Source organism: Diabrotica virgifera, chromosome 3 (assembly GCF_917563875.1).
Source record: "Diabrotica virgifera virgifera chromosome 3, PGI_DIABVI_V3a".
NCBI classification, from domain to species: domain Eukaryota; kingdom Metazoa; phylum Arthropoda; class Insecta; order Coleoptera; family Chrysomelidae; genus Diabrotica; species Diabrotica virgifera.
The window spans coordinates 117,868,192-117,892,589 of record NC_065445.1 but is presented as its reverse complement, the minus strand read 5'-3'; the positions used below and the strand labels follow the sequence as shown (position 1 = coordinate 117,892,589).

At 33.0% G+C, this 24,398-nt stretch overlaps 1 protein-coding gene across 2 annotated transcripts in view; it reads right to left on the bottom strand.

Annotated features, from left to right (window-relative positions):
* LOC126881257 (tyrosine-protein phosphatase non-receptor type 4) overlaps window positions 1–24,398 on the bottom strand; it is a 150,689-nt gene that overhangs the window by 113,302 nt on the left and 12,989 nt on the right. For both annotated transcript variants that reach the window (XM_050645418.1, XM_050645419.1), the window contains exon 2: window positions 13,130–13,457. In XM_050645418.1, coding sequence (XP_050501375.1) covers window positions 13,130–13,414 — 285 coding nt within the window. In that variant the 5' untranslated portion in view covers window positions 13,415–13,457. The remainder of the gene's footprint in view (window positions 1–13,129; window positions 13,458–24,398) is intronic.

Here is a 24,398-nt window from a genome sequence, read left to right as displayed (position 1 = left end):
ATTCTACGTGCAATATCCATACATGATACAGTTAAGGCGCTACAAACTACGTTTTTGAAGTTACGTCACTAATGTTCTCAGCAAGCGACGTGTATTCTCGCAATCTTCAGATTTTAAATCCCTTGTAACTCGAAAACTGTTAACTTCTCAGAAAAATGAGAAGATATATTTTTTGTTTAGAAGAAGCCAAAAAACCTAAAGAGTTACAGTGCAAAATACGAGATTGTTGAAATAGACCCTGCTGCATTGGCATTAAAATCGGATCGATGCGCATAATTAACAATTAAAAAACAACGGTCTAAATTGAAGTTAGACCCGATTACTACTCAGAATTTCAAAAATGAATGTTTAAACTTCACTTTAAGGACTTGCCAACCTTAAATATAATAATTTAAATATGAGTTTTTACGCCTCGAAAATGTCTATCTTCGCATTTTTCATATTTTAGTTCACCTCTAACTCGAAAATTATCAACTTTTGAAAAAAATGACAAGATATTTTTCTTGCTTAGAATGACCAAAAAAACAAGAAAACATATTTTCCTGGACAAAAAATGGTAATCTTGTGAATTTGTTTAGAAACATTTTTTTTAACAATTTTTGCCCAAAAATTTCGCTGGCACTCTCCTGATTTATTTAAAGGGGACATTTTTGAATAGGAATCCGCAAAGAAACCAAATCAGAATTTTTTTAGACGGGAGCGGCCTCACAACATAGACTAATTACATATTATGTTTCTCCGTAACTAAATATTCCAGTTAGTAAGGAATTCATCTTATCTCACACTGACACTGAAAGATGGTAATAAAATTTTACGACCTCTTCCATTCACTGTCGACAAATCATCTAAAAGTGTATTACATTGCACAAATTTTGTTTATACACATAAACCTTTTAACACGTTGACGGACAGTGCGAATGCCTCAAATGTATAATCAAGTGTTGTGATACTATATGAATTTTGCAAAGTAGAATAGGGAAATTGCTAAATTTGTTTTAGCGCTTATAGATTATGGAAACAATATGTTTTTTGTAAACATGTGGACGACGGCCATGGATGTATCATATTTTATATGCATCTGTAGATGTAATAACAGGATTTTGATTTTAAATTCCGCAAAATATGTTTAAGCAAGGCGAAAACCTCGCGTTTCTTGGGAAAAATATTCCCATGAGATCTTTTTGCGTAATCAGTTTCATGAGATACCTCAGAATAAGTCAAAAAAGGTTATAATAAAGATATTAAAAATGACTTAACAGAAAAGATACTGAAAACTATTTCACTAACACCAAAACTAGTTCGTCTCTGTCTTGCTAAGAGAACCGTCGATTTATTGCATTTCGATTTAATGTCCATGATTTAGTTCCATAGTAAAGCACACTGTGTACATAACATTTAATTAGCCTTATTTTGAGGGCCAATATCAGATCTTTGCTGCATAAAATCTTTTTCATTTTCACGAAGTTGGCACGTGCTTTTTCAATTCTCTCTCTTATTTCTGCAGTCTAATCGTTATTTTCTGTGATTATCGTTCCCAAGTAAGTATATTTTTTTACTCTCTCAGACTGCTGGCCGCCTACCGTTAATATTTCATTTATATTGTTGTTCTTGCTATTTTTCATAAATTTTGGTTTTTTGAGGTTAAGGGAGAGTCCGTATTCTCCATTACATATATCTTAATATTTTGTTCATTATTCTTTCTAAGTCTTCCAAGTTGTCTGATATTATGACTGTATCGTCGGTATACCTAATGTTATTAATTAAATTTCCATTCACTTTTATGCCGACTGTCTCGTTTACCAAAGCTTCTTGTGTGATTTCTTCAGAATAAGAACTAAACAATAACGGCGACAGTATGTAACCTTGCCTGGCCCCTCTCCTTATCTCCATTTGTTCTGACACTTCTCCAAATTACACATTTGATCGTTGGCTGTAGTATAAATGGTATAGTTTATTACTAAAGTTATTATTATGGTATGGTTTATTACTAACGAGGAAGTTATAAATGCCTTAAATCAAATGAAAAATGGAAAATATAGAGACGACGGAATAACAAAAGAGATGATTAGAGATGGAGGTCAAAATACCTTGGAAGCAGTTAAAATCCTAATGAAGAAGTGCCTCTTTGATATTGCTATTTAAACCACTTGGCAAAATGCGCAGCTACTTCTACTACAAAATAAAGGAGGCAAACACAAACTCGAAAATTACAGACCAATAAGTCTGTTACCACATCCGTACAAACTGCTTACCACAATAATGACCAACAGACTATCAGATAAATTCGATAGTTACCAGCCTGTTGAACAAGCGGGATATCGCAAAGGTTATAGTACCGTAGAACACCTACTCCTACAGACAATAAGGACATTTCTCGAAAAGTGTAACGAATACAATAACCCTCTTCATTCAGCATTTGTTGATTACAATAGGGCATTCGATTCCATAGAACTCTGGGCCGTATTAGACGGAATGAATAACGCAAGGATTGATTCCAGATATAGAATATAGAATTATTTACTATTGAATTAGAAGATGCCTTATGTCTTAGAAGAAAAAGTTAAATTGTCACTTAAATTTTTAAGTCATCTAAGATTTGCCGATGACATAGTGCTCATAAGCAACAATACAGAAGAACTAATCTACATACTAAAGATGCTTAAACAGGAATCTGAGAAGAAAAGCGGTTTAAAAATAAATTTAAATAAAACAAAAGTGATGTCAAATCAAAATATCAGAATCGACTTAGATGGAAGTCAGATCGAAAGTGTCGAAGAGTCACACGATCAAGCTAGGCAAACAGAATCAAACGGCAGAGATAACTAGAAGAATCCGAATTACGTGGGCAGCAGTTGCAAGACTCTTTTTTTAGACAAAAAAGGGTATTCAACAGTTGTATTCTACCAGTTATGACTGATGGAGTGGATACCGTGACACTTACAGGGTTATCAGCCAATAGATTAAGAACACAGAGGGCCATCGAACGAGCTATGTTAGGAGTATCTCTGAGAGAACATATTTGAAATGGGACGTACGAAACAGGACGAAGGTGGAATATGTAACTGGAAGAATTGCGCAAATGAAATGGAACTGGATAGGACACGTGGCACGGCAAAACAACGAAAGGTGGACGAGAACATTGTACATTGGAGACCACGCGAGCATAGTAGTAGCAGAGGAAGACCACAAAAACGATGGTTAGATGACTTCAAAGCAAAAGTGGGGAGAAACTGGTACCAAAGAGCACAAAACAGAGAAGAGTGGAAAACTCATGGGAGGCCTTTGTCCAGGAGTGGATGCAAACAGGCTAAAGAAGAAGTTATTGTTTTCTTTAGGGACATTCACTTAACAAGCTACATGTTTTTATGGATTTGGCTGTCTCTAGAGGTGTATATTCTCGGGCTGAATACCGATAACCTTTTTCCAAGCACACAAACAATCCACATTGCTTTACTATATTTTTTGTTTTTGTTCTGTTAGTGTATCTTTGGTTGCCTATATAGATGTCATATAGGTGAACAAGGATTAGGATTAAGTTAGGTTAGGTCTGATCCGGGGAACCGGTACCGGGACAAGCGATGTAAGATGATCAAACTAAATAAAGATATCTTAATCAAGAGTACTTAATAGTCATTATTAAAGAACCCAACTAAACATGGTGGCAGCGGTGTTGAGTGCAGCACGTATATTTTAAGTATAAAACTATATTACCCATTAACCACTAGCACATGCCAAGAGTAGCAAAGCAAGGTTAAGGGGCAAGAAAATATTCTGCATTGTGGTCAATTGTGGTTGAAATCATACCCGACATAAAGTAACACTGAAAATGTCTACTAATACTACTCCTGATGCAAATACTCAAGGTATAGTAAGTCCAGCACCATTGAATGTTAACCCTCCGGATAAATTCAATTTTTTGGCCCCAGCAATTTGGCCTGCATGGAGGAAGAGGCTGGAACGCTACATGTCGGTATCAGGGCAGCTCCAAAAGACAGAAAAACAAAAAATAGATATCCTAGTGTACCTTATGGGAGAAGAATCCGAAGATATTTTGATACAATTTCAAAAAATTCCAGATACTTACGAGGAAGTTCTAAATGTTTTTGACAAATATTTTATCCCTAGACGTAATATTATATATGAACGTTTCAAATTCAATTCTACAGTACAAAAACCAGGTGAAACCATTGACTTATTTATTACTAGCCTACATACCTTAGCAGAACATTGTAATTATGGGCAACTGAAGGAGGAATTAATCCGAGACCGTATCGTAGTAGGCATGCTGGACACAAAAACATCAGAAAGGTTACAGCTAAAAGAAACAGTTTTGATAGCAATTTCTGGCTTTTCTTCGTGTCTTATCAGATAAAACAATTGTTCCAGATATCGTTATCGCGTTTCCTTTTTTACTTCTTTATCGATGATTATTCTGCCGCGCCGTTTTCATTTTCTAATATTCTATACTCTTTCTCTTTCTGCTCTCAAAGAAACTGTTTATTAGATTTTTTTTCTGTCTCATCTAATTTATACCGATCCAGATTAGCTCCATATAACAGTTCTAGTTCTACTTGCATCAGACTAATCAATACGTTTATTTAACATATTATTAAGTGTCAACACATTTTTTCTTTTGTCTTCGCTAATATTTATTTATTTCTGTTGTTTTTGTACATAGAAGAAATCAATATAGATGTAAGATTTTTAAAATTGATTGTTATTATTTCTTTTATATTGATCCTTTTTTTATTTTTAATATGAAGGTGAAAATATTTTTTAACCTATCCTGAATTAATTTCAAAAGTGGTTATTTATTTAGGTACTCTTACTCCATATCTATTTAAATATCGTCCAATTGGTTTCCTTTAAATTTAGCTCACCACAAATGCAAAAAGTAATGAACAATGAAAATTTTAAAGATAAAATAATGATTTCAATTAAAATCTTTAATAAACATAAGTGCGACAAAAGAGAAACACCATGGATGGTAGTTATTAGAAAAACTATTTGACAAAAGTAGACTATTTATGCTCCAATTCAAAATATAGTCAAATACAAAGCTTCAGAGATACATGAAAAAATACAAATAAAAAAGACAACTTTATGTTACTTAAAAACATTAAAAAGCCAACTCGGGTTTAATCGAGACAAAAAGTACCGGCCCTAAATATATCAAAATCTAATACGGCCAAGGGGACTGACAATATTTCAAGAAAAGTAGTTAAATTAATTTCAGAAGGTCACGTTGATGCGTTATAAATAGACGTTATAGTAGTCTATATATCTGTATTATATTACCTACTAACTATAATACAATAACACGTTTTGTTGTACAAAGTAATTTATATGGCAACGCTGCTAGGATAAAGTTCTGTTTGACGCGATTCTAGCAGAAGGTACTGCTATCTATCGAACATAAATATTACCGATGTTGTAGATGGAGTCACTTCATGGCGGCACAAATTCACAGCGGCAATTCAAGATATAATTCTTGTTTAACGAGATTTTTCATATGTTTAGGAAAAAATATTCAACATTTTATTGCAAATATTTTCCACTCTTACAGTTTTATATATGTTGTTATTAAAATTTTGTCCGATTTCTTGCCGGTAGCTTTATTATAAGCCAAAACATATTATTTTTTCCTATTGTGGCAAAACTGTAAGATCAAAAATTTTCAAAAAATTCATAAGTATTTCTTAGGATTATATCTTTATGCTGTAAGAAAATTAACAAAATTGTATGTTTGGTTTTCCCGCTTTATACTTGGAAAAAAAGAGTATTTTTGAGTTTTTTCGAAAACGAAAACATGAAGTTCGCTCAAAATTTGTCAAAATACTTCTAGTAATCACATACACCTTCTCAAATTTTTTCAAAATTTTTGAACTTCAAATTTTTTTTTGGGGGGGTTCAGATCAACCTTAATAACTCGGTTAAAAGTTATTATTATGAAAGTCAATATATGACTAAATCAAAGTTTAAAGCCTCCCCTACAAGATCCTGAAGAAATTTTTGTCATTATTTTATTACTAAGCTGTAATTTTTAAGTAATAATAATAAGCGCCATGCACGTGTGCGGGGCTGTAAATGCTGAGTGCGAGAGAGAAGCCATTCTAGCAGTCCAATTGTGCATCTTACTCGCACTCACATTTACAGCAGCGTCAATACGATCTAACGACTCATTGTTATTAATTAAAAATAACAGCTTAGTACTAAATTAATGACACAGATTTCTTCAGGATCATGTAACGGCGACTTTAAACTTTGATTTAGTCACTTTCTTCTTCTTGTAGTTTCATGGCCTCCACCTCTTGATTTAGTCACTTTCTGACTTTCAAAATAATAATTTTTGACCGAGTTATTAAGTCTTAAAAATGGCCATTTTCGCGTTTTTCAAATTTTAACTAGCTTATAACTCGAAAAAGATCCACTTTAGAGAAAAATTATAAGAGACCTTTTTTGTCCAGAATGGTCCAAAAAACCTAAAAAAAAAATTAGTCCGGGCCAAAAATATAGATTTTTGCAATTTGATTAAAAAAAATTGTTAAAAAAAATTGGCCCACTTTTCTCGTGGGCGACTTCTTGAACTTTATTCTGGGATGTCTCACGAATGTGATTATGCAAAAATATCTCATGGGAATATTTTTCCCAACGAACCCGCCGTTTCCGCCTTGTCTATATAGAAATTCTTGAACTTTGTAATCCCCAATTAAAAAAGTTTGCCCACCACTGGTTTAGAGTTTAAACTAAACAACATTTTCGGTACTACAAATTTATAGTCTAAGAGCTAGTGAACCCTTCGACTAACGGTCGTCCTGTAAGGCTAGAAATTTGTCTAGTGATAATTCATAGCACACCAAGGCTAAAAACCATGACCTGGCAGGCCTCAGCGGTGCACGTGTATCTACCAGGTGAATCGAAAAGTGCAAATTTAGAGGGTAAAATAAACTTTCTCCTGTAAGGTTTAAATTTAAGTATGTGTTTGAGTAAGTCATTTAGAAGAAGTGTGTACAATGACAGGCGATTCTGAAGAACATAAGACCTTGCCAGGCAAGGGGAAAGATTAGGGGTTTTTCCTAAAATTATTTTTTTTTGCATCGAACAAATTTTTTTAAAGTTTCTTGAATCATTCCAAACAGAAAAGGTCTGTAGTGATTTTTCTTTTAAGTTAATAGTTTTTGTTATATAAGCGATTGAAAATTCTGAAAATTGCAAAATCGACCATTTTTAACCCTAAATCGGACATTTATCTAAAAATTTCAATGTTGCCAAGGTACGTAGATATTCTTTAAACATTGACTGATAAAATTCCGAAGAGTTTTTTGCAATAAAATATCGAAAACCCCTTTGTTTTTTTAATTGCTGATCAAGCGGGCTCGGCACTGTAGTATAAGTGAGGACGTTTGAGTTTGCATAAATTCTTTATCTCGAGAATGGGCAAATTTCAAGAGAAATCCTCAGACAGGTCGATTTTTATTTTTGAATTAGGACTTTTTGGTATATATATATAATACTAGTGACGGCATCCATCTGGGCGTGATGACGTAATCGATGATTTTTTTAAATAAGAGTAGGGGTTGTGTGATAGCTCATTTGAAAGGTTATTTAATTCTCTATTCACTAATATAAACATTAACATAATTATTTATACAGGGTGTACAAAAAAAAATTTTCTTCTATTTGTCAAATTTAATCAAAGTTAATTTAATAAAAAAAAATTTTTGTACACCCTGTATAAATAATTATGTTAATGTTTATATTAGTGAATAGAGAATTAAATAACCTTTCAAATGAGCTATCACACAACCCCTACTTTCATTTAAAAAATCATTGATTACGCCATCACGCTCAGATGGATGACGTCACTAGTATTATATATATGCCAAAAAGTCCTAATTTAAAAATAAAAATCGACCTGTCTGAGGATTGCTCTTGAAATTTGCCCATTCTCGAGATAATGAATTTATGCCAACTCAAACGTTCTCACTTATACTACAGTGTCGCGCCCGCTTGATTAGCAATTAAAAAACAAAGGGGTTTCCGATATTGTATTGCAAAAAACTCTTTGGGATTTCATCAATCAATATTTAAAGAATATCTACCTACCTTGGCAACTTTGAAATTTTTAGATAAATGTCCGATTTAGGGTTAAAAATGATCGATTTCGCAATTTTCAAAATTTTCAATCGCTTATATAACAAAAACTATTAACTTAAGAGAAAAATCACTAAAGACCTTTTCTGTTTGGAATGATTCAAAAAACTTTAAAAAAATTTGTTCGATGCAAAAAAAATAATTTTAGGAAAAACCCCTAATCTTTCCCCTCGCCTGGCAAGGTCTTATGCTCTTCAGAATCGCCTGTCATTGTACACATTTCTTCTAAATGACTTACTCAAACACATACTTAAATTTAAACCTTACAGGAGAAAGTTTATTTTACCCTCTAAAGGACATCACACACATCTTATGGAAAATATAATGTCACTCAAATTCAATAAAATTTATACGATTAGATTCGTTTTAATATAGCGATCAATTCTTATCATTGCGCCAACTCTTCATTATGATTAATTACGGCGCAAATTGCAATTAAAGTTTATCGAAATCACATTTTTGGAGTCCATAAAATGTTAGTTTACAATCATTATTGCTCTGAGTGCTATTCATAACAGCTTAAATCCCGCTGGGCCTAAGCGGATTAGTGAAACTAATCCGCTGATTTATGGAGTACCGAAAATCTGGGTATTTTAAAATATTTTTTCTCTCTCTAACTTATGTACCTACCCATTTGATTTCAGATTTATTTATATCAATTTCTGCTCTTATTTTTGAAAATAGAGAGTTAGCGCAATGATAAGATTTGATCGTTAATTTAAAACGAATCTATTGGTATAAATTTTATTGAATTTGAGTGACATTATATTTTCCATAAGATGTGTGCGATGTCCTTTGCACTTTTCGATTCACCTGGTAGATACACGTGCACCGCTGACGCCTGCCAGGTCATGGTTTTTAGCCTTGGTATGCTATGAATTATCACTAGAAAAATTTCTAGTCTTACAGGACGACCGTTAGTCGGAGGGTTCACTAGCTCTTAGACTATTAACATGCTTACGAGAATAATTCACCGGGCAACGGACAAGGACAAATATTAAAAAAAAACGAGGGAGTACGACATAGACTGCCATTACATCTTCGTAGAATTTAAGGCAGCGTACGACACTCTTAGAGCAAGGACACACTAGGCGGCGCGCGTCGAGTCGACGTCGAAGCAGCTTAAAACCAGAGACATGTAAAAGGACAGACTTGGCTAGGGATATGCAGTCAATGCATCGAGGTGTAACGTCGACATAGGATTGAGTGGTCTAGCCATTTTTGTCAGTCACATGCGCGGGATCATTTGGTTAAAACAGATATTAAGTTGCCCTTTAAGCTATAAAATAAAAAAATTAAAAATACAATGAGTCCCATATAAAAATAATTTGATGTGGGAGTAAAAAATTCAAGTAAAAATATAGTTGGTGTCTGTAATTTCCATCATTAAACAAGATTTGGCAACACTCACAACATTCTAGAAAACAGCTCAAACGTCTGTGTTGTACCACGATACACGCATATATGATATGTCGTCGAAGTCGTAAAACCGACTGGGCAACATATGGTTTCTAGGATGGGTCGCGGGAACGCCGCTGCAACGAAAATTTTAAGAGCGCCTGGTGTGTGTCACTGCATCAAAGTATAGTAAGGGATGCGTCGCTTTCGACATCTCAGCGGCGGGGGTTCAGTCGACGTACGTCGGCCCGTCTGTGTTAGCGCTTTTACTCCTACGATACGCCTGACATACCTCAAGGCGCATCTCACGGTTCGATTTTAGTTGATCAACTTTAGTGGATCAACTAAAATCGAATGATAATAGCTGTGAGAACATATGTTTCAATTTTAATTGGTCAACTTTTGTCGATTCAACAAAAGATTGATCGAGTCAAACTTTATCGTTCAACTTGACATTTTTCAGACGAGTTGAATAGTGTTTGAAGCGTATGAACATTTGTTTATTCGACTTGAATCAATATTTTCTGCGTAAATTGTTATCGTTTAAATTACCAAAATGAGTTTAAAGTGGCCAGAGAGTGTTATGTTCAGATGTTTGTTTATATCCTTCTGTATCCCCCAAAGCAAGTTCTTTTAGCAGAGTTTCTGAAACACGACATTCATTCCTTCTTTTAATCCAATTTCGTATCCAGGAACGATGTTTTTTACGTTCTTTATTCCGTCAACATAATTTTCGTGAGTTGCTGAATCAGTAAACTACTAATAAATTTGATACTCTTGCGTATAACTACACTTGGCCCCATTTTATTAAAACTAATTGCTTCAATTTTGTTTGAAATGTGTGAACAAAAACTTAACCGATTTTAGTTGATCCACTAAAGTTGAAACTCAAACTAAAATCGAACCGTGAGAATGCCCCTTCATTCGGCTATGATCGAATCTGGAATACCTAAAGGATTGGTAGAATTAACTAAAATGACAATGAGGAAACTTGAATATAAAGTGCGTGTACAAAAGGATATTTCAGAACCATTTACAACTAATAGAAGGCTGCGCCAGGGAGATCTGCACGCTGTTCAACCTAGAGTTAGAAAAAGTTATGAGAGATTCGGGAGTAAACTTAAAGGGTACTATATTAACCCGTAGTTTACAAATGATGGCATATGCTGATGATATTGATATCGTTAGAAGAACCAGAAATGTAGCAGTTGAAGCTTTCATACGTATCAAAAACGCCGCAGAAAACATCTGACTTGAGATTAACACCCAGAAAACTAAATATATGTCGGCTATATCAAGAATGCAACAAAATAATAACTTAAGAGGTGCAACAGGAAACTATAGAATCGGTGGAAGGATTCTGCTACTTAGGGTCACTGGTAGACTGCAAAATCCTCTATATAGATTGATTCATGAGGAACTGTACATACTCCTATCTCGTATGGAGGAACCTATGGGTAATAACAAATGACCATTAAAAAGTGTCTGCTCCCATTGTTTACTAATATACACGGTGAGTTGGTAATTTTTACAGAAAATTGTATTCGTCATAATTTTTAAACGGTAAGATCGACGTGTCTCTTATTTTGGTCAATCGTTACAGTACTACCATCTAATCAATTGACTTATTCAAACAAGGAAAAAATCAGGACCGGTCTTAAAAAATTAGATCGTTTTGTTCTTAGAAAAAATTTCACCCTGTATACGGTTTTTGAAAACTCTAATAGGAATTTTACAAGTTAGACAAATAGGCAATTAAAATGGCATATTTACTTTTTTCCCCACACGATTGCTTATTTTTTTATTAAAAAAGTCAAATTTGACTATGCTTTAAAAGTTTGGCAAAGGACTTAAAGTCAACCATAGATTTAAAAATATTAACTTTTATTACAAAAATTATTTTTTTTTGAAAAATATTTAATTTGTAAGTAATAATACTACCACTGCTCGTGCTATACGTTTTTAAATAATACAACCCTTTTAGCCAATTTCCAGAATTTCAAAAGGGATAGGTTGTTGTAAATAAATTAAAACATCGCCCTGTATAATATTTGTTTGTAACAAGGAGCCAAAAAAAAAATAAACCTAAATTAAACAAAAACAAATATTTTTCCCCTTTTTTTTGCATCACTATCTTCTCACCATGTATTAATACTATTAATACACTTAAGTGTATAAAAATTTAAATGAATGTTAGGAGGCTATAATAATTTGACATTTTTGTAGTTTGAGTACATAATGCACGGTTGACAGGTGCTGTGTACTTACATAGATTTTTACAAAATATTTTGCCGAATCTACTTGCCAATGTACCCGCCCGAGGTATGTACTTTATGTACGATGGGGCATCACCACATTTCTCAGTTGCTGTTCGTCAACATCTTCATGTTACTTATGGAAATCGGTGGATAGGACACGGGAGCCACATGCATGACCACCTAAATCACCTGATTTTAACCCTGTTAACTATTCCATATGGGGTCGATTAAAAAGAAATGGTTTATCGAGAAAATATCAATACACGACAAGAACTAATTGATAACATTATTTATTCTTGTAACATTATTAGAAGTAATCCCTTAACTCTCAGGAGGTCTATTAGACAGTTGATGGTCCGACAAAGACCATCTGTTTCTACAGGTGGATTTCATTTCGAAAATCTGCTATAAATCTCAACATTTTTTTTTGTTTTATTGTTTTATTTGTTTCTTAAGTTCTTTTATGTACGTAAACAATTCTTAAATTTACTTAAACATGTAAATAAATCCGTTTATTTTTAATGTTCTACATCATGTATTTTCTTTTCGTTAATTTAAAAAATAAATTAACTTTATTTTGCCTTTTGAAATAAAATTCTGAGAATTCAATAAAATGGCACTACCGATGAATCACTAAACAAATATTATACAGGGCGATGTTTTAGAATTATTCACAACAACCTATCCCTTTTGAAATTCTGGAAATTTGCTAAAAGGGTTGTATTATTTAAAAAGCATAGCACGAGCAGTGGTAGTATTATTACTTATAAATTAAATATTTGTTAAAAAAATTATTTTTGGTAATAAAAGATAATTTGTTTAAATCTATGGTTGACTTTGCCAAACTTTTAAGGCATAGTCAAATTTGATTTTTTTAATAAAACATTAAGCAATCGTGTGGGGAAAAAGTAAATATGCCATTTTAATTGCCTGTTTGTCTAATTTGTAAAATTCTTATTAGAGTTTTCAAAAATCGTATACAGGGTGAAATTTTCTCTAAGAACAAAACGATCTAATTTTTTAAGACAGGACCTGATTTTTTTCTAGTTTGAATAAATCAATTGATTAGATAGTAGCAGTGTAACGATTGACCAAAATAAGAGACACGTCGATCTTACCATTCAAAAATTATGACGAATACAATTTTCTGTAAAAATTAACAACTCACCCCGTATATTATTAAACAATGGGAGCAGACACTTTTTAATGGTCATTTGTAATTCCCCATAGGTGCCTCCATACGAGGTAGGAGTATGTACAGTTCCTCATGACTCACCCTGTATATTAATAATACTAAGTAAAAAAATATTAAATCTTACCATCCATACAGAACCCCTCGTCCCTGGCAACCCGCCATTGTCTGAATACTGCAAACCAAAATAATCCTTCTCCACTAACTCAAGATGGCGATAAACCTGGTCCAATAAGGTAGCGCCCTTGGCGCGTTTTTCAACGTGAAAAACATGCTCGGTGTCATCTAAAAATTTCACAGTAATACTGAGAGTCTTAAGCTTTCTTTCTCTTGCTGCAGCCAGTTCTAAGGCATGGACGTTGTATGTACCGCTTGAACCACCGAATGCTCTTTTAGAGACACTCTCAATCATACTTGAATGTTCAGACCAAGACAGCTACCATCTTCCTGTTATGCTGAAACAAAATTTATTCATTAATCTCCAAGAAATTAACGCAACACTTTCAATTTTATTTGTAAACAGACAAAAAATGAAAAATAAAACTTCCCCGGATGTATTCTAAATTTTATTAGTAATTATAATAATCTACCAACCATCATTCAGGCTAATGTACCGGGTGTCCCAATAAGAATGGCTCTCGGCCATATCTCAGGAACGGTTTATTGTACAGCTTTGGGAAAAAAAATTTATAACAAAAGTTGCCTCGAGAAAAGCCTGGAAATTATTTTCATATTTGTAAGTCCACCGCTAGAGGGCGTAATTGAATATCAAAAATTTAAAAATCAAAATTTTACAAAATTTACATAATGAAAGGGCACTGAAAATACGATCATCGTATTCTTCTCAAAATTCTGCGAGTATTTGATTTCACAAGTGTAACTCTACCTTTGCAAATAAGAGGTGGGGGTGAGTGGGAACCTTGTTATGAAAAATGGCTGTAAGTCCGGTTCTGCTTAATCGATTTTTGCAAACTCGGTCTCGTTGAAAACAGATCTTTTTCGTTAATGTAAGAGTTATAATTACGAAACAGCCTAGTAAGTAATATGCCAGCTAGGGGGAGCTATTTTATGTTTTTCAGAAATCTAGTTTTCTTTGGAAAATATTAAATACAAGTATGCTTTTTAACCCTGTATTACAAAATTAGACCAAATTATCAACAGAATATCGAAAACCGCATGTCGATACCTTTTTTCTATCTCGAGATATCTTAAGAAACGTATAAATTGTAAACAAACTGATAATGTCACCGGTAAACGAAGTTAAGGAAATCAAAGTGAAAACAGGTAGTGTGCTATGGAAACAAATTAGAGCGGGACACTTGCGGAGTGCCGACAGAAGTGAATATTTCTCATAGATTCAAGATTCAATGATATTCGGTTCGATTCAATTCGATTCCATTTAATTGGATTTAATTTTATTTATTATAATTATGCTTATAATTTAATATATTTAAAATATACCCAATTTAATACATAATATATATGGTTTGTGAAACGTAGGGAAGAGTTTGAAAATCTTACAATCGCCGAAATTTTTAAACTTTTTGCTACGTTTGACAAACTGTACTAGTGATTTTACCCATTAATTTTAGAATTAACAAACTTTCATTATGTAAATTTTGTAAAATTTTGATTTTTAAATTTTTGACATTTAATTACGCCCTCTAGCGGTGGACTTACAAATATGAAAATAATTTCCAGGCTTTTCTCGAGGTAACTTTTGTTATAAATTTTTTTTTCCCAAAGCTGTACTATAAACGGTTCCTGAGATATGGCCGAGAGCCATTCTTATTGGGACACCCGGTACAACAGAGAAAAAAAAATAAAATCTGAAATTCTAAGAAAAATAATGTTAGCAAAACTAAACTAGAATATCGACGGTCTCATTCTAATACCCCGTATCTGCAAAAAAACTGAATTTCCGATTTTCGCGGCAAACGATAACAAAACATTTATTCATCTATACCAGCGTTTCCCAAGCGGTGGGTCGCGACCCACTAGTGGGTCGCGGGCAGATTTCAGGTGGGTCGCGGCGTGGCTCTTACAGTAGCTGAGTAGCGTATCCTAGTAGCCATCATGGGTGAGGGATGGGTCGCGAATATGAAAACACATCAGAAGGTGGGTCGCCAGACATAAAAGGTTGGGAACCACTGATCTATACACAAAACCCCGATCTAAACAAAAAATTCTAGGAACCTCTAATACAGGTCATCTAATACCAAACCCCGTAACTGAATATATCTAAAGCGTGTGATACACACGCTAACTTTAAGTACGCGGGTTTAAAGATCGAGGACTTACTCGGCGTGTTGTTGATACACGGCAGTGCGCGGTTTTAAAGATCGCGGTCGCCGTCGTAGCAAAAAATTTGGAAACTGTCCTCGTGATTAAATTTTTTATTTTCTGTGTACCTAATTTTGCTGAAATCTTATGTTTTTTAGTAGAGTTTGATTATTTTTTTGATCAGTTTTTGTTAAATAGAAGAATAATTTGATTTTTTATAAGTGTGGTAAGCTGTCAAAATCATGATATTATAGCACTTGGTTTTGATCTATTTTAATTTAATACAAGGTAGGCATAACAAACAAAATATCATAGATAAGATGGTAATATTTTCATCAGGAGGATAAAACAGCCTATAAATAATTAGGTTTACTCAAAAACAAATAATCAAAAATAATTTAGTATAGCTTAAAATAGCGTTTTGCGGTTTTCTCAAAACTTATAAAATGTAACTTGTAACTCCTTTCAACAATAAACGATTGAATTATTTCTAGGCAATTTGCTTAATTAGTGAAAATATAAGTGTAACTTTAAACGCAAAAACATGATGGCTAGAGCCTCGAGGCTCGTGTCAGTGATACACGTACGGGTTACGAGTAAAGCGCGTGATACACACGCAAACTTTAAGTACGCGGGTTTAAAGATCGCGGACTTACTCGGCTCGCTGTCGGTGATACACGGCAGACTTAAAGTACGCGGTTTTAAAGATCGCGGTCGCCGTCGGTGATTTGTGCTATTTAGGAATTTTATCGTATTATATACTTCGTATAGTATCCTATCATATTATATATTTTTAATACTAATAAAAAAGACGAAATCGAAAAGTGTGGGTAACAAACAAAATATCATAGATAAGAGGGTAATATTTTCATCAGGAGGATAAAACAGCCTATAAATAATTAGGTTTACTCAAAAACAAATAATCAAAAATAATTTAATATAGCTTACAATACTGTTTTACGGTTTTCTCAAAACTTATAAAATGTAACTTGTCTCCTTTCAACAATAAACGATTGAATTATTTCTAGGCAATTTGCTTAATTAGTGAAAATATAAGTGTAACTTTAAACGCAATAACATGATGGCTCGAGGCTCGTGGCAGTGATACACGTACGGGTTACGAGTAAGATTTCAAACTTGTTGGATCGACGGCGTACTTACTCGGCGGACTTAAAGTACGCGTACTTGCTGTGATACACGCGCGAAAAAGGTCGTCGAGCCATAAGTTCGCGTACTTACTCGCGTGTGTATCAACCCTTTATGATTTCAAACTTGTTGGATCGACGGCGTACTAACTCGGCGGACTTAAAGTACGCGTACTTGCTGTGATACACGCGCGAAAAAGTTCGTCGAGCCATAAGTTCGCGTACTTACTCGCGTGTGTATAACCCCTTTATAAAATTGATAAGAAATTCCCCGTATCATAATAATTTGAGTTTGTACTCAGAATATCGCATGGTAGGGCATGGTCTATTTCCCGATACGGGATATTGCTGTAATTTTTATACGAATATTTTTGAAGATACGAAGTATTGTAAAAAAAAAAACAGAAAAACCTCCTACTGTAAAAAACCTCTTTTGGCAGATACGGGCTATTAGAATTAGACCGTCGATATGAAAAAAGTTTTAATAATGAGTGTTTCCACCTCTACGACGTAAATCAGCCTCACATCGTCAGCCCATACTTAATTAATTGCCTTCTTCTTCTTCTTCATGTGCCATCTCCTCTAAGAAGGTTGGCAACCATCACGGCAATTCGCACTTTCGATACCGCTGCTCTAAAGAGATCAGCAGAAGTGCAATTAAACCAAGCTCTCAAATTGTTTAACCAGGAGATGCGTCTTCTTCCGCGACTCCTTCTACCCTGTATTCTTCCTTGTATTATTAATGGTAACAAGTTATAACGCTCGCCCCTCATAACATGTCCCAGATATTGCAGTTTTCTGACTTTAATTGTATTTAAAACCTCTTTATCTTTTCCCATTCTTCTCAAAACCTCGATATTCGTGACTCTATCCACCCAACTTATTCTTAATATTCTTCTGTAGGCCCACAACTCGAAGGCTTCTAATCTGTCCGAAACATCCTTCTTTAATGTCCAAGCCTCCAACCCATAGAATAATACGGAGAACACGTAGCATCTCAGAAGTCTTATCTTTAAAAAAATTGTAATGTAGAAATTGTAATTAATTGCCTAGTTATCTCCAAAACTGGATCAGCCTCTCTCCCACTTCCTATAAATTATTTGGTTGGATCGGTGTCGCTCTTAATCGCCTACCAAGGAGATCCCAGAGATTTTCAATCGGATTTAAGTCCGGGCTACGTGCTGGCCATTCCATAGTGTTAGTTTCTACATCTTCTAGATAATTTCTGACTATCTGTGCAACGTTATGTCTAGCATTATCTTGCATTTGTAAGAAATTTTAGCCGATATAAGGGGCGAGTAGTACTACATGCTGCTCATGGATCTCCAATATGTACCTTTCAGCTGTAACAGTTCCGTTTTGTACGATCACTAGGTCCGTTCGTGCGTTCAAAGGAATACCATTGCACACCATAACGGATCCTCCACCGGTGTGTGGTGTGTGAGAAATTACACTGAGCATATCGTTCGTTGGGTCGTCGCAACACACGAACACGTCTGTCGTTATTGTACAAACAAAATCATGTTTCATCAGTAAGTAGCACTCATTCTCAGTCAGCCTCTAACCAATTAACGTGTTTTCTGGAAAAACGTAGTCTACCCTCTCGATGCTCTGTAGTTAATAGAGGACCTCGGGCGGCGATCTCAGGTGTTAAGTTGTATTCCCTGAACGGTCCTCGTCCTTAGTTCTCCCGGTTATCTTCCACTCTCTACACCTACCTAGTACCTGACGTTCTGCTAGTCCATAATAATTAAGACAGCGGTTAGACACTGGTGAGAATAAATAAAAAGGGGTGCTACGGATATATACTCAGGTTGCACCAGGTTATCCAAACATTGAACAATGAGAGATCTGCAATGACACTAGTCAGTTAACAAAAACAATTGTAATAAGAAGGAAACCTTGTGAGTAGCTATTTATAATGCTAGCAGGGTTGGCAGGTTTAAACCAACATGCTTAAAACCTTGGTTTAAACCAAGGTTTAAACCAACTGTTTTTTTTTCTTAAAAAAACCAGTTAGTTTATCTGGTTTTTATTTTTATTTTTTTTTACTGAGCCTCCAAACTGGTGTTTTTATTTAAAGTTTTTACTACAGCTGCCGCAAATGAAGAAAATCAAGATAAATAATTTCTATTTTTTTTTACTTTTGAACTTAGTTATTTTGAATATTATAACGTTTGATGATGTTTTTTTGTTATATTAATTTTTTGTGTGTGTAAATAAAAATAAAAGTTGTCTTAATCATTTTTTTCATTGTTTATTAGTTAATTTTATAAAATAATTTATTCATTTTTAAAGTTTTTAGACTTATTATACTTTGTATCAAAAAAACCTGGTTTAAACCAAATAAACCTGGTTAAACCAAAAAACCTGGTTTTTTTGGTTTTTTTCGAAAAAACCTTGGTTTTCGCCAACCCTGCTAGATCACTTCTATCAGAGCATACATTTACGGAAACAAAAACCGAACTGAAGAAAATAAACCAGGAAAATTAAGCAGTGTAAGCAAAGTCGGAGAAAACACTGATCAAATATGTATACTTAGTGACATAGAAATCCAAAACACCCATTATAAATTATTCTATTTTAATAAAATTTGGTATACAGGCTTATCTTGACAAAAACAATAAATTATTTGAATTTCAGTCATATCAGTTTTCGTTTTTTATTCATTTCATTTTATTTTTTTCATTCACTTTCGAAATGCTTCACTGATGATGGTCCGACTAGAACGAAAATGTTTTGAAGAAAATTTTAATCCATTTTGGATAATTTTTAAATTTTGTAATAAATATATGATCGTGCATCAGAAGCTTTTACTTCATTGTCAATTTTAAAAAATTCTTAAATTACATATAGTCGAGGAAATGAAGCTGGAAAATGGCAAAACCTCGCAATTTTTTCGTCCAGCATCGATTTGTACAAAAATTTGGGATTAGGATCATTTCACCCTCTAGTTCATTTTCTATATTGAGCCGTTGTACGCTTTTGGTTTTTTAAGGGTGAAAACCAGCTCTAATTGTAAAAAATTATAATGCTTCTTATTAGTTACATAATGATTGTTTTATGCTTTAAGGTATAATATCATAATATTTCAACCCTTCTTAAAACCACCCTTGTTGGAGCTATATATAAAAAATTTACTTATCCTAAAAGAATAATTTCGGCTTGAATCAACTTACATAAAAATGTGAGGTTAGGATCATCTTACCCTGTACTTCATATTCTATACATATTCTATATCATGCTTAAGGGCGTTGATTATTTTTAGGGGTGTAGATTACCCCTTATTGTCAAAAATTATATAAAAACATTGTAAACTTTAATATAGGTAAAATTTGGTTTTGACTGGTTAAATAATGATTGTTTTATGCTTTACGATATAATATCATATTTCAACCCGTAAAAACCACCCTTAATAACATTGCAATTTTTATAAGTAGATAATTTAATAGATCTATATAGAAAAAAAAAGTAGAATTAAAGAATTACAAAAACATTTATTTACACAAAAATACGAGTAAAAATACACATACAAATAGTTTTTTAGTCATCATCTATTATACGAACCGTTTCTGTGGTATTATACATTGAAAATGGGGACTATTCGAATTTTTCGAAAAAAAAAATAGTTTTATAAATATAGTTCCTTGATTTTTGGCGATAAAAAGTTTTTTCAATAACGGTTTTGTAGGATTTTTAAAGAGTTATAAGACTGTGTAAATTAAATTCCGTAATATCCCTTAATTTTTAATTGAGGTGGGTTTAAAGGGCTCGAATAAGGGGGTGTTTGCTTGTAAATAGATGTTTTAAACAGCTTTATCTCGCTGTTACTGTTAACTATTCATTATAATGAAAATATATGCATAAGAAAATTTTAATTATTAAAAAAGCTACAATTTAGTAGTCTATCATTTTTTTCGTATCTCCAGTATTTTCGGAGATATTTTGAAGAAAATGATAGAAAATGCGAAATTGCAAAAAATCTTTTTTTCTTTAAACTCCAATTTTTCTAAAATTAGGCGTTTTAAATAGGTCAAACTTCCTGGGTGTGTTGATAATATAATTAAGGAATTACAGAAAGGCGAAGACCAATTTTTAATTACAAGGGTAGTTAGGGGGTTGTTTTCACTGTTTTTTTTTTCGTAGAGAAAAACAGGTACCTACCGACTTTTTTTTGACCATAAGTTACTCAATTTTTATGCTAGAAACTTTTTATTATTTTTTTTAAGATCTTATTGTATGCTTGAAAAACATCATCTATGTTTTCCTGGAAAAATGCAAAGTTTTCCCGTTATTTGGCTTTGATTATTTCAAATTATGCATTTGACGAAAAAAGCTAACCTTTAGTATCTCGGTTTATATTGGTCGTAAAAATATTATAGAAAAACAGTTTCGTTTGTGTTACTAAAAGATACTATTTTGATATCAACCGTTTTTTTGATTAAATGGATATTTTTCGAGTTATTCTCAAAAAACCCTCTAAAAAAGTCGATTTTTCCGTCGAAAAACTTTCAGCCACGAATAACTCGAAAAATATTAGTTTCACGAAGAAAATGTAAAAGACATTTTTTTCTTAGAATTACTTTTTACATCGACTTACATGGTTAAACTGTAATAAAAAATTCCCACCCTCGAGATGGGGTGGCAACTACCCCCAAGGTTTTAGCGTACAGCGGCATGATATAGAAAATGATCCTTGTACTATTCCCTACCTTCTGTGAAAATTTCAAGTAAATCCATGATGGACGAAAAAATTATGAGTCAAAATGCTTCATTTCCTCGACTAACACTTAATTTCTTACACAAACCTGAAATATGTAGCCAATTTACTTGTTTTTAAAACCACATGCAATTTTTTACACTAAAACTTTGATAACTAATACTTATACTATTTCATTGATATGTTGTAGACACTGATTACAAAATGATATTCCTATAGCCCACTATATTTGTCATACCTTGAATATCTTCATCCTACCAAATGTGTAAAGGAAAACACAAAATTTCTACCAAATGTGTAAAATACAGTGAATGAATCAAACCAAACCCACAAAATTATGACAGGAAATTATCTTAAATGAAAGTTTCAATGATGTAAAACCACCACAAAGATTTTTTGTATGCAAATTATGGTTTTAGCACATTTAACATCCACAATTTTAATTAAATTTTTTTAAGACCCAGAGATCAGCTATACCCAGAAAACGCGTTCCAAGATTGCAGCTTTAATTTTCAATATTTTGTTGAGATATTTGGCACCGTGACCAGACACCTCGTAACGCGACAGTTCGTAAGCGGACAACTGGTAAAGGACAATCCGTAACAGCGACAGCTCGTAACGGCGACAGTTCGTAACTATACAAATTCGTAACGGACAATTCGTAACGTCAAAATTGAATTATTCTGTTTATTTTTATTAACGTGGAAATTAACTGTTATTACAGTTATAATTAAAATTATTTTTATTAATTTAACGAATCCGTACCGGGAAAAACATGTTTAACACATTTTATGTTTGTCTTTCATAATATATTAAAAGTCTTTAAACACAAACAAATTATATTTAAATACATAAGTACAAACATTTATCAATATTTTTAAAGTTTATCCCTCTTATTGTTCCTTAAATTTGCATATACCTAGACACAGGAATAATGAAGTAATTCGTGAAATATTTAGGCCAACAACAGTCTTTAGACATTTCCAATTTTCTTGTCTTTAGACATTTCCAAGGAAAATTATAATTACCTGTTATTATAATAAACCTTGTGAATGGTTATAGAGTTAGGGTATTCAATCAACCGTTATAGTTGATACGAGGGATGGCTTTTAATACTTTAATACTTTTATTATATTCTGAAACACAAAATATGAAATGCCTTAAAAATGTTTATCCTGATACTGATTCGTTAAATTGATAAACATAATTTCATTTATAATTGTAATAACATTTAGTTTCCACGTTAACAAAAATAAACAGAATAATTCAATTTGAATGTTACAAATTGTCCGTTACGAAGTGTCGCCGTTACGAACTGTCGTTGTTACGAATTGTCCGTTACCAGTTGTCCGGTTACGAACTGTCACGTTACGAGATGTCATGGAACCATTTGGCACACATATTCGTAATATCGTATACCGGGTGGTGAATCGGAAAACGGGCCATAGGAAACTCAATGTAAAATTCTAAACTGTTGAATTCCTGCTTCCCTAATTATGTTACATCAAAAGTCATGAGAAGTTATTTGTAGAGGATTGAAATCTGTATTAAAAACAGAAGTTACAATTGTTCTACGATTTAAACACATTCCAAAATTTTGAAAAATATAATGTATTTACCGCAGTAGGTATGTGTGGGTATGTTAGGCCACACGTTACTATTTAACTGACAGTGAGCACATTATTGACTGAAGAAAATATCTTTATTATTAATATTTTCTCCTTAACTAAGGGTATCTTATCAACTTTATTGTGTTTTAAACAAAAAATGATAAAATAATTAAAAAAATTGACAGTTCTAATTGTTAATATAATAAATTCATTGTCAACAAATGCAATCTTATACACATTATTGTATTGTGTGTGGCCTAGCTTTGGCGTATTACTCTGAAAATTGTATTATATTTTTACAAAATTTTGAATAATTATTGTTCATAGAACAATATTAACAGTTGTTTTCAATAGAGAATTCAATTCTCTACAAATAGTTTCTGATGACTTTTGATGTAAAATAATTAGGGAAGCAGGAATTTAACAGCTTAGAATTTTACATTGAGTTTCCTATGGCCCGCTTTCCAATTCACCACCCGGTATAGTAAAGAATGGCGGTACAGAGCCCAATGTGAGAAATATGTTAGTATCTGGAAATTACTCAATAATTAAATAAAATATTTAAAAAACGAGTTTGTTGTACAGCTATTAGTTGTAAACAAATTTACACTTTTGTACGATTTGTGATGGCAGAAAAGGACTTTCTGACTAAGCAATAAGATGCTAAATGTCTAATAGTAGTGGATTTATAACCTTATCACGAAAAAATGAAAATTGTAGATCAGACGTTTTTACTAAGCAGGGCAGAATACTGGGCCACAATGTAACAAAAGAGGGAGAGATAAGAATGAAAACAAATGCCGAAATTAAAGAATTAAAGAGAGAACATATAGGCATCCCAAGAGACTTTTTTGGGACCCCGGGATAAATTGTTAAAAAACGTGACAATCCCGTTATTACGGGACATTTGGTCACCCTACTATAAGTATTATAATATATTACTGTATTATAATGATGCGGATACACAGTGCTTAATAATGGTGCGGATATTGTTAATAATTTTGCGCAATGCTTTCAAAATATTTACAGAGTAAATGATGATTTAATACAGCCCACCTTAGAATATGAAAAAACAGTGAGTCTGAATTCTTGTAATGTATCTATTGAAATCATATTTGAAAAATTAGCCAATTTAGACATTTTTAAAGGCTCTGGACCTGATGGAATTCCACCCATACTATTAAAAAATTGTAGATGTACTTTAACCCGTCCCTTATATTTTCTGTTTTCTCATTCACTTGATTCAGGTATTTGTCCAAGTTTGTGGAAATCTAGTTTTATTGTTCCTATTCATAAATCAGGTGACAGGAGTAATATAGCTAACTACAGACCAATAAGCATTCTTTCTTCTATTCCTAAAATTCTAGAGAGTATAATATGCGACTCTATTAAAACACCTTTATGCAATGTACTAATTGAAGAGCAACATGGTTTTCTTTCAGGTAGATCAACTTCTACAAATCTTTTACTTTTCACGCAATACATATCTGATGCTTTGGAAAGGAGACTACAGGTGGATGCTATTTATACAGATTTCTCCAAAGCTTTTGACACTGTGAATCATAAATTGTTGTGTAACAAGCTTAAAGCTATTGGATTTACGGGCAATCTGTATAACTGGTTATGTAGTTACCTAAC